This window comes from Phoenix dactylifera, chromosome 9 (assembly GCF_051530095.1).
Source record: "Phoenix dactylifera cultivar Ajwa chromosome 9, Ajwa_hap1_PhDact_Kaust_v1.1, whole genome shotgun sequence".
Classification (NCBI taxonomy): Eukaryota; Viridiplantae; Streptophyta; class Magnoliopsida; order Arecales; family Arecaceae; genus Phoenix; species Phoenix dactylifera.
The window spans coordinates 22438536-22450160 of NC_143198.1; the positions used below are offsets into that span (position 1 = coordinate 22438536).

An 11625-nucleotide genomic window follows, 5' to 3' on the forward strand; every position below is an offset into this window, starting at 1 on the left:
GCCTTTTGATCTATGTTTGATTGTGTGTTCTGTTTACCTCCTTTTTGATATGATGACAAAAAGGGGGAGAAATATGTATAAAATATGTAAAAGGGGGAGAAATATGTATAAAATATGTAAAAGGAAAAATATGTATAAAATATGTAAAAGGAATCAATGGAAATCAATAAAAAGATAAACTCTTAAAACACACAAATTTGTTCTAAGTGGATTCGGTACCTCGAGGCTCATTATCTCTCTTTTGGGGCTCCTAATGGAGTAATCTCCAGAATCTATTCAAGGGATATTCGGAGACTAGCTGAATCCTACTCAAGAACAAATTGACAGATTTTCCCTCTAAAAACCAAAATTTCAGTTCAAAAAAACTTCAAAGCATTAAAAGGAAATTCAAAGAATCAAAACAAAGTAGAATGCATATGTTGAGGGGGAGAATCTGAAATTTTAAGAAAGCTAAATCATTAATTATATATAAGCCAAACAATTGAATGCATGATATGAAGGCTTATATAATTCCAAATGAAAGGGGGAGCTTTAACTCCGAAATTTATTGTTTCACTCCTTTCAAGCTTGGATAAATTGAATTACCAGACATTTGAATTCATTTATGGATTTTATTTGATTGTTTATTGTGCAATTCACTTTACATATACTCAATGTTTTGTCATCATCAAAAAGGGGGAGATTGTGGAGTGATTGATTAAAACCCTATTTGATTTTGATGAGCTCAAAGCATTTGAGTATATTTCTTGTTTACTAATGAATTCAATTAAGTGTTTCAGTGAAAATCTTGTCTAAGTGTCTCAAGACTTGGTTCATAATTTTTGGATAAGTTAAGAAGTCAGCTTGAACCAAAGTCTGAGACTCGAGTCGACTCCAGAGTATCACGAGTCGACTCCAAGTGTATCAAGTTCACTGGCACGAGCTCGAGTCGACTCCGGATCAGTACGAGTCGACTCCGACTGAGAACAGACAGACGAACAGAAAGCTTCAACTCAGAACCTGTCAACGAGTCGACTCCCGAAGTGTGCGAGTCGACTCCGATGTTCACCGAGTCGACTCCAGGGTAGTAAGAGTCGACTCCAAGAGGAATACAAAGAAAAAGTCAGAGAGCAGTTTTCGGGTCTGAGATTCGAGTCGACTCCAGTGGAACGCGAGTCGACTCCGATGGTTGGCAGGTCGACTCCAAAGACAGCAAGAGTCGACTCTCAGTAGTACACAAAGAAAAAGTCAGAGGGCAGATTCTGGACTCTGAGATTCGAGTCGACTCCCGTATTACGCGAGTCGACTCCGAGACTCCGCAACCACAAAGAAGACAGAAGACCAAGTTACTGCCTCTGAGATTCGAGTCGACTCCCAGACAGCTAGAGTCGACTCCAAGGCAGCTTCACATCAAAAGGGCAGAAGACCAAGTTTCGGAAACTGAGAGCCGAGTCGACTCCGAGGAAGCTCGAGTCGCCTCCAAGACTGGACGAGCCAAAAGACAGAAGATAGGGAGTTCGGGCTCTGAGCGCCGAGTCGACTCCCAGGACAGTCGAGTCGACTCGAGTGGACCAAATTCAAAAATACGTCCACGGACTTCATGGGATGAGCCGACTCCGAGAAAGCCAAGTCAGCTCCAGAAGTTGGCGAGTCGACTCTGGGTCAAGACGAGTCGACTCCCAGTCGCGAAGGCAACTTTAATTCAAATCTGGAACAGTTGCAGAGTCGACTCCGGAAAAGTATGAGTCGACTCCCGCTACAGACGAGTCGACTCCTGATCGCGCGAGTCGACTCCAACCCACCAACGGACACATTGTCAGACTGTACAGAGTGTGCAGAACGGGCAGAAAAAGCTCTCTAACGGCTAGTTTCCGTGGGGGCTGGTTTAAATAGCCACAGAGGACTGTAGCAAGGCAGAGAACAACCATTCCACTCCAAGTATTCAAGCATTCAACTCTGCAACTTGTTCTTCAACGAGAAAAAGGGAAGATCTGTATTTACTGCATCCATCTACATCTTCCCAGCAATTAAAGAAGCTCCTCCTGCATTCAAGTCGACTACACATTCAAGAGGAGACCGAAGTTTAAGAAGCCATTCCTCTTCTCCAACTTAAAAGCGTTTGAGGGCTTCTAAACTCCTTTTAGATTATATTGTCTTTCATCTGCTTTTGAGAAGCTTGTTTTTCTGTTTGTCTATTTTATTTACAACTTGTATTTACTTGATTCAATCGGGGGATTGAATCAAGAGTATAGAGGTTAGTTGGTGAGCCTAGTTATTAAAACCAACGTGTGTAAGGGTTTGATTGTGATCCCGGGAAAACAATCGGGGTGGTTCTAGTCGGTGAGCCTGGAAAAACCGACCGAGTTCGTTGTGAGCTCGTAAAACAACAAGTTTGGTTGTGAGCTTGGAAAACAACCGGCTGTAATCCAAGGGGGTTATAGTGAATTCCCAAGTGAGACTTGGGGAGTGGACGTAGGAGCAAGGGTTAGCTCCGAACCACTATAAAACTTGGTGTTTGTGTTTGATTGTCTCTCTTTTTCTTCCTCTCTTATCACTCACAGCACATAGCATTTAATTAAACAACTTGCAATAGTTTTAATTAGTCATCCACAACGTATTAAATATCTAAATTATTTTAAAACCCAATTCACCCCCCCTCTTGGGTTGTCTATCTGGGCAACACAAAAGCATTACTTGCTCATGTCTTTTTTTTTTTTAGAATTAAATATTTTTAAAGATAAGAAGGAGGTTTGAATTTAAGAAATCTTACTTTAATAAGATGATAGGTGAAGAGCAGGATGATGATTAATCTTCTTATATATAATCTTTATTATGGGATATTAGGTAAATAATATGAATTATTTCTGGCGTCTTATATATATTTAGTTCAATATTTAGTAGGTAGTATAGGGGAGTTGAAAGGCTTTTAAAGAGAATAATAATATTATTACTGCTAAAAAGGGATAAATGTTATATTTTGAATGGATATAATGATTTGATTTTTAAAAGTTTTAGTTGAGTAGATGTACGCTAGAAATGTCTTGAAAAAGCCGCTAAAAAGAGTTGACGGTTGGAAAAGCTACTGATCCGCTGGTAGCCTCGGTGGTGCCAGGTGTGACTTACTCACATAAAGGGATCATACCGGAGCCTAGAAAGGTCACCGAGCCGAGCCTATGGGTGGAGAGAATATGAACAAAACTGGCCGGGGTGCCCAATATACGATCATTTCTGTCCGTATCAAACACTTTTCTGGTGGGGTAGGGGCTCAGTGAGGGCTGCTACGTAGGAGTAGGCTTTCTTCCCTTTTCTAAGAAAAGAAAAAAAAAAGAAAAGAAGAAGAAGAAGAAGAAGGAGAGGAGGGGGTTGACGGCTTCAAAATGCCACAATTTTTCACCTATAATATTTTAGAGAGAATCAGAGGCAAATTAAATGGAGGTGGTTGGAATTTAGAGGATAAATTCGGTTTCGAGCCTGACGGTCGTAAATGTCTACCAATTACTCCAGCCTACCACCACTGGGAGCAGGGAAGTATTTGCGTCTAAGTAAAGGCAGTAGGTACAGAGCCAGCTATTTGTCGCCCGTTTTTTAATTTCTGTCCTCTTTTGCTGGGTCGTCACTCACCACGGTCGGGGGGCCCGCAAAGCCGAAATGGGCTCTTAATGGGCTGCAAGCGGTTTGCCGCATTAGGCCGAGCTCCATCTGTTAGTCATGGGCCAATTAAATTGGGTAGGGTCACAAGGGCCTAATTGATCACGTCTACAGGGTTCAGCTTGTTCAAAACTAATAATAGAAATCAATTATCTGAGCCTTTTCTAAGTAATTTTATTTAGTTTCCAGCTTTTATGTCAATTGTGACGAATTCAACAAGTCCATACCGAACATTTTATTGTTAATCATCTCTATATGGGACCTATGTTAATTAATCTGACACGATCAGAATTTTTTAGAATATGGATTGCTGTGAGGAAAGCACACCCGAGTATTTACCAATATTCTTGTTTCTCTCTGGAGTAGAGATGCTCTTGGAAGTACTTGGCTCCAGCAATAGCATGCAAGGATTCGTTTGGTCAAAGAACGTTTAGATCACAGGATAATCTGATAATTTATGGAAATCATTTATCTAAAAAAAATATTGCCATATTTATAACAATATTCTTGAGTAAGCAATTCAAATAATGATATTTTTTTATTCGGTCCATTTGTTTATTATTTATGACCTGCTTACATGAAGATTATTAATATGGACCATTTCAAATATTGACATATATTTACAAGAGTTAATATGGTCCATTTCGAATATATATATATATATATTACAACATATGCTTCCTATTAAAAATAAATTTTAGTATATTTTTGGTATATTAAAAATATATTAATTAAAAATTGTATAAGTAATAAATAAATAAATAAATAATTGTTAATAAATATTTGAGCCCATATTATCTAATCTTTGCTCTAATTTTCTATACTGTCAAACCTTACTTGTTCAAGATCAATTGCGGATATTCTCCATCCTTCATTTTTTTTTTTTTTGCTAAAAATGGGTTTTCATACAGTACGTGTGTGAATACACCCAATAAAGTCAAAAAAGACTAACTCACGAAGAGCCAGTGGCAGCTCCCCCTCCCCCACCCAAAAAGTGTACCCTGAGTGATGAGCCGCGAAGGCAGCTACCCAGTCGGCTGCCCCATTAGCTTCTCTGAATACATATTTGGCCTGGATGGCCACCCCAACCCCACACATCGTCCCTATATCCCGAACCAAGGGATGGTCTGAGCCCTCACCCCTCAGCTCCTCCTGGATCCAACTAATAACTGTGGCTGAGTCGCCCTCCAAGACAATCGCGTCAGCCTGCAGTACCTGCCTCGCATAACGAAGACCCGCCCAGGCAGCTCGTAGCTCTGCCCCGGGCACTGACGTACCGAAAACCTGACAGCCTCCTACTGCCACCACTCTGGAGTGCGGATCCCGTATCACAAAACCCGCACCTCCTCGCGCACCTCCATCCATGACCGATCCGTCGAAGTTGACCTTGAGGAAACTCGGAGGTGGGGGTTCCTAGGTGAAAAACACCTGCTGAGGAGCTGCCGGAGCAGAGAGGGAACCCCAGGTGTCCCGAGCTATCAGAGGTCCATCTGAAGAAAGTCTGATCTCCAATGCCTGGACTCGCGCGAACTCCGCAACGAACCTCGGTGACACCCTGCGCTCACCGAAGGTGCGGGCGTTCCTCGCCAGCCAGATCTGATGTGCTGTGCAGGTCGCTCGAATAGCCTCCTGACCTGTCCGGGGCCGGGCCAGTCACTGCTGCATCATCTGTACAAACTGAGGCCTCCCACGCCAAACCTCCTGCGGGAACCCTGCCCACAGCCATGCCGACCTCGCCCACGTACACTGGAAGAGCACGTGGTCGATCGACTCCTCAACACTACATGTCCCGCACTCCGCAGGGATCCCCCAACCTCGCCTGCTCAGCACTGCTTTCGTCGGGAGGCGATCCCATGCCACCTTCCATAAGAAAAGTGCCGCCCTCGGGTGGAGCCCAGACCTCCAGATCCAAGTGTAGTCCTGCCCCGGCTCATGCTCCTGCAGGATAACATCGGCGAGATCTCTCAGACTGACCCTGGACCGGCAAGAGGTGCCCCAAACCCTGACATCAGGCCCCCCGCAACCTGGCACCGGAAGGGACCGGATCCTCTCAGCTAGGTATCCTCCGAACAGCTGACATAACCTAGCGTCATCCCAGGAGAGTCAGCACCTCAGTGGAACAGTATCCACCCATGGGTCCGCAGTCACATCAATACTCCGCCCATCGCCAATCAGCCACCTGGTATTTGCTGACACCGTCAGCAAATACCTCCCAATCTCACGCCACATGAAGGAGACTCGTCGCGCTCTCCGTGCCGCCTCTGAGCCCCCACGGCCATATCTGGCCGCCATCACCTGACTCCACAGCCCGTGTGGCTCTAACAAAAATCGAGCTGCATGCCGAGCAATGAAAAGCTCGCGCCGCTCCAGTAGGGACTGCACCCCGAGGCCGCCCTCACTGGTAGGCCGGCAGACATGCTCCCAGGCCACCAAGTGCACCCCGTGGCCTCCGCCGTATGACCCCTACAGGAAACATCGCAGCAGTCGCTCGACCCTCAGCAGGGTCGTCTTCGGAACCACGGTGTTGGCCATGAGGTATACTGGCATGGACCCCAACACTGATCTGATCAAAGTCAGTCTCCCCATCATAGACAGGGAGGCCGCTCTCCATCCCTCCAACCTACACTCCACCCGCTGCACCAGGTAGGAGCACTCTGCCACCCGCAGTCTGCGACCTGTGATAGGAACTCCCAGGTAGGTCAATGTCTCCTCCTGCTGAGGTATCTGTAGAATCCCTCGGATCTCCTGTCTGACCCTGCTCTCCGTACTCGAGCTGAAGTGAACTGCTGACTTGTGGAAGTTAACTCTCTGATCTGACGCCGCGCAATAGTCCGCCACTACCCTCCGAAGGACCCGTGCATCAGAAACCCGCGCCCTGGCCAAAAGAAGGCAATCATCAGCGAAAAGTAAGTGGAAAAGAGGACTAGCCCCCGGGGCGGGAACATAGGCCTCGAGCTCTCTGCGGGCACACACCCTCTGCAAATCACGAGACAAAATGTCAGCACAAAGAATAAACAAATAAGGTGATAGAGGACATCCCTGACGCAGCCCCATGGTGGACTCGAAGAAAGGGGAAGGTGTGCTGTTGACCAAGATAGAAAACCTTGGACCCCTGACACACCCCATGATCCAACCGATCCACTGTCTGTGGAAGCTGTACGCCTCGAGTGCCTGCTGAAGAAATCTCCATCTGATCCTATCGTAAGCTCTCTCCATATCCAGCTTAATAGCCATCAAGCTACGTCGCTTCGATGCTCGCTGCAGATCCCACATCATCTCCTGGGCCAACAGAACATTATGGGAGATGTTTCTGTCGGCTATAAAAGCCCCCTGCTCATGACTGATAATGCCAGGCAGTAAGGGCTTCATCCTACGGACCATTATTCTGGCCACAACCTTATACAAGGTTGTGCACAAACTAATGGGTCTGAAATGGCCAGGCTTCGCCGCCCCCTGACGCTTCGGAATGAGTGTGATGAAGGTAGCCTTCCAGTCATTCGGCATCCTCTCCTGAGAGAAGAAGCACTGAATAGCCTCTACCACTGCTGTCCGAATGATACCCTAATACTGTCGGAAAAAGAACGGGGGGAACCCGTCCGGACTCGGAGCCTTGTCTGGAGCCAAAGCCCAGACTGCCTCCTGAACCTCCTGTGCGGACACTGGTCGGACCAGGGCTGCGTTCTCAATATCCTCGATTCTCGCATCCACCCTCAAGGGATGGTCTCTGTCGCCGGACTCCTCATCCGCCGTCCATCTGTCACGGAAGAAGTCCAACAAAACCTGGCGAATGGCAGGCTCACCTTCCACCCGATGTCCAGACCCGTCTCGCAGCGAGTGGATAGTGCTCCGCTGCCTACGGATAATCGTAGACCGGTGGAAGAAACTAGTATTGCGGTCACCCTCATGTACCCACTGAACCCGATTTCTGTTGCCAGAAGATCTCGTGCTGCCGTAGTAGTGAGTGGTGGGTCGCTAGAAGCCATCGGAGATCACCCATATCATCCACCGAGAGCTCACCTTCTAGATCTTCTTTCTGCTGCAACTCAGAGATCGCAGTCTCTACCCCCTCTACTCTCCGGAAGATGTCACCCACAGTCTCACGGTTCCACCGCCGAAGGCGCCTCTTGGCCAGTTCTAGTTTGCGCGACACCCGGTGCATAGCATCTCCACGCACCGGGATGCGCCATGCCTCACGGACAATGTCCCAAGACTGGGGGTATGATAGCCAAACCTTCTCAAAACGGAAGGGGCTATGATGACTAGGTCCCGATGATGTGGAAATCAGCAGGGGGCAATGGTCTGAGGCGATCCGAGGTAGGTGACTAACCCTGCATGTAGGAAAACGGAGGATCCAGTCCGGGGATGCAAAGGCCCTATCTAGACGCTCCCAAACCCTAGCACTGCCGAGCTGATTATTGCACCAAGTAAACTGAGGTCCAGAGAACCCTAAGTCCACCAGGCCAGTACGCGACACAAAATCGCGAAACTCCCTTCTGTCCGCTCTATCCATAAAGGCTGCCCCACCCCTCTTGTCGCTCGAACTCAATATGCAATTAAAGTCGCCAACTACAACTGTCGGGACACCCTGGGCGGTAAGGCTGGCGATCTCCTGCCAGAGGACTCTCCTGACCCTATAATCCGTGCTCGCATACACCCCACACAAAACCCATGGGGCAACATCCGGTGCCGAAGCAACCATAACTACCTGTTGGGGGCAGTTGTGGAAGACATCAAAGGTCGCCACCCCTCGCCTCCACAGTAGCAGGATATCTCCCGACAGCCCTCGGGAATCGACTGCGTATGACTCCCAGTCCCTCCCCAAGCGCCGTCTCAAACGTACAAGCCCCTCACCAGATAGCCGGGTCTCGCTGATGAAGCAGATCTCCGGACAATGAACTTGCACTAACCGTTTGAAGGATGACATGAAGGACGGCTTGGCCGCCCCCTACAATTCCAGGCTAGGATCCTCATGGATCACAGTCCACGTAGTCGGCCTCTGACCCATCCTCCCCCTGGGCCGCGGGGCCAGCCTCAAGCGTGCTACCTGGGCCCTCCCGCTGCTCAGCAGATGCGACCTGCATGACTGCCGCCCTAATGCGCTGCACAGCAGTCGTGTGGTCCGTGTCCCCTCCCGTCACCATCGGTACGGCCTGACCCCCCTGCGAAGGCGCCACGATGTGGTCCCTGGCCTCGCTCCCACTAGGTGCATCCTCCCGCTGCTCATCTCCAGCCGGAGGCCAAGGGCCAAACCGAAAGACTCCATCATGGTCAGTGCCCACCCGCACGTCCCCAGGCTGAGCCCCACTCGTCACACCCAAAGTGAGATGATCGTCGGGGGGACCCAGCTCCAAATCTACTCCTTGATGAGGACGCCTAAACCGGAAAGGCCCGGCTAGTTCCTCGCTCGGGCCCTGCCACGCAAGTCCAGACCGACCCCCCAGGCCCGTATATGAGTGGGCCTGTGGGCCTAAAGAGGCGTGGCCCAAAGAACCAACCGCGGGCTGGGCCTGAGGGCCCAGCGCCCGCGATTCCTCGGCAGACCGCGCGGCCCCTTGGCCGCGCGCATCATCGCACGGGCCCAGCAAATCCTAGGCCCGCACGACCTCAGCACCGGGCGCTTTCAGCGCGCCCGGCGCGTCCCCAGACTCCGGCGCGCTGCTGGCGCAGAGCGCGCCAACAGCGCGGGTTGCGCCGACTGCGTGGGCCGCGCCCGCGTCGCGGATCGCGCCCCGGCCCGCCCCCACCGGCCTGCGACCCCGGCGCCCGGCCTCGTGGGCCCGGTAGCGCTGGGGGGGCCCGGTTGGGTTCCCTCGGCCCACAGGTACAAGGGCCAGCTGGGCCCCCCGCCTGGTACCCCCAGGTGGGCCAAGGCCCGCCTGCGGCCTGGGCCGCTTCTGGGTTTTGGCCCGGGCCGCGGCAGCCCGGCTAGGCTCGGGATCGGCTCTGATCGGAGCCTTGCCGAGTCGTCGACTCAGCCCCGAGTCCCCAGACTCGGCCAGGAGGTCATCGGCCGAGTCCACCAGGAAGGGGCCGAGGGACGTATCCGGGTGGCCATCCCCCCCAACGGCTAGTGGGGACCGGCGGCGAGCCACCTTCGCTGGCTTCTGCCAGCCATCGGTGTCCGCCGGGGACACCGGCGCAGTTGGTCGAGCTGCCGGAGACAACGGCCGAGTTGAGGGCAACCCGGGCCCCGGGTGCGCCTCGGTCGTCTTCCCCAGCCACGGCGGCCAATTCTCCCGCGAAACTCGTTGCCGTGTCGCCACCGTCCAGGGACCGTAGATCGGTCCCTGTGCGTTCTCCCCGACGCCCGGAGCTGGCTGGGCAGACCCGCCCCCCGGGTCCACCGCCGCCGCCGAGGCCGAAGCCGAACCCGAGCCCCCCTCAGCGCTAGCGGTCGCCGGAGAGCGGCAAGCCGCTACCTGGTGGCCCATACGCCCACACCGGGAGCACACCGGGGCATTTTCGATGACGAAGGGCTGCCATCGCACCTTCGTCTTCCCCTGGATCAGCACTCCCGGCAGCAAAGGTTTGGTGGTGTCAACCACCACCCTCACCCGGGCGAAGCCCATCGCCTGCCGCTATTCTGTGAAGCTGTCCACAGCAACCGGCCGGCCCGCCCGAGCAGCTATGTAGAAGATGGTCGACGTCGACCAATATTCCGGCGGCAGGCGAGGCAGGCGGAGCCACACCGTTGCCGTCTGCACGGCCTCCTCACCGGGTTCAAAATCCGGCACCCAGGGGGTCATGGCGAGTAGTTGCCCGGCCACCACCCACGGGCCCTCGCTCAGCGCCCGGTCCCGGTCCTCCGTCGACCGGAACCTCAGGGCGAGGTAGCCGTCCGCAAGCGGGACGGCCACCACCTCTGTCAGCTTAGTCCGGGCGGCGACTTCCTTCGCCACCCACTCGGCTGGGACACGGCGGCCGAAGCTCCGGACCACCGCTGCCCGCCCTTCCCACTCGAGCCGGGCCGCCGCGATCGGCTCCTCCGGAGGATGCAACACCTCCGGAAAGCAGCGGCTCAGCCGCTCGATCTCCGCGGCCGTGGGCCATTGAGTCACCCACGGCCCCGGCCTCGTCCAGGCTCCAGAACTCTTACCATTGCCTCTCGCCGCTCCCTCCGTTGCCATCCCCGTCGATTGCTTCCCCCTCCGATCCATAGGGCGCCCTGCAAGGAAGAAGACGGTAAGTAGACCCTGTTCCGTCGAGCTGTTAGCAGGTCCCGTCGTTAGTCCCGCCACCCGGATGGACGACCGGCCTCCCGCGACGCCGGAGACCACTTCGCCTAGGCCGGCGTCGACACCGACGGAGAGTTCTCCGGCAGGAAACTATCCGTTAGAAGTTTCCCCAGAGCACTGTTCCGTCGTCTAGGAGCGCATTGAGCAATCACTATGGACCCCTTTCTTCCATCCTTCATTGGCTAATGGATCCCCGACCTTTCCATCCCCGCATGCATGCTCTGCAACCTAGTCCATCAAGCTTACCCCACAGAATTTCATCTTGCAGAAAGTGTCCATTCTCTCCATTAACAATGAATGGAAAAATAACAGAAAAGATGAAAGATTAATCGATAAGATAACATCAAATTCTAAAGATGAATGGGTAGCTTAAGCTCAAACCTTTGGATTAAGTTTGTGCTACCGTTTTTTCCTTCTGCAGAAACTTAGTACAAGTCATAGATGATGAAAATATTCAACTGGATTTTGATGTCAATATTCTAATTTCACAATTCCTGACCACTTACAATTAGTTAACAGGTATGTTCTTGAAAAGTGCGTGTGGTGTCCTACCAAAAGAAAAAAAGAGTGGATGTGTTGGTTTTCAAATTCACCATGGAGCTTTTAGAAACACCACTTAGACTCACCAACCTGAGAGCTAAGTTCCTTAAACAGAAAATTACAGAAGTACCGGATCCTCCGCCGCCGCCGCCGCCTCCCTCAGCATATTGCTGAACAAGCTTTGAGAAAACAATAACAATGTACAGTTCAAAGAGTATAGAGA

General features: G+C 51.5%; 1 protein-coding gene across 1 annotated transcript; it reads right to left on the reverse strand.

The window, feature by feature from the left end:
* Positions 1–7528: 7528 nt before the first annotated feature.
* LOC149752883 (uncharacterized) lies at positions 7529–8326 on the reverse strand. The gene has a single exon (XM_089925654.1). The coding sequence runs from the start codon at positions 8324–8326 to the stop codon at positions 7529–7531; it is 798 nt and encodes a 265-aa protein (XP_089781780.1).
* Between the last annotated feature and the right edge of the window lie 3299 nt (positions 8327–11625).

Bases quoted from the DNA above. Each gene is read 5' to 3' on its own strand.
- LOC149752883 (XM_089925654.1), bottom strand. From the start codon at position 8,326: ATGGTTGCTTCGGCACCGGATGTTGCCCCATGGGTTTTGTGTGGGGTG.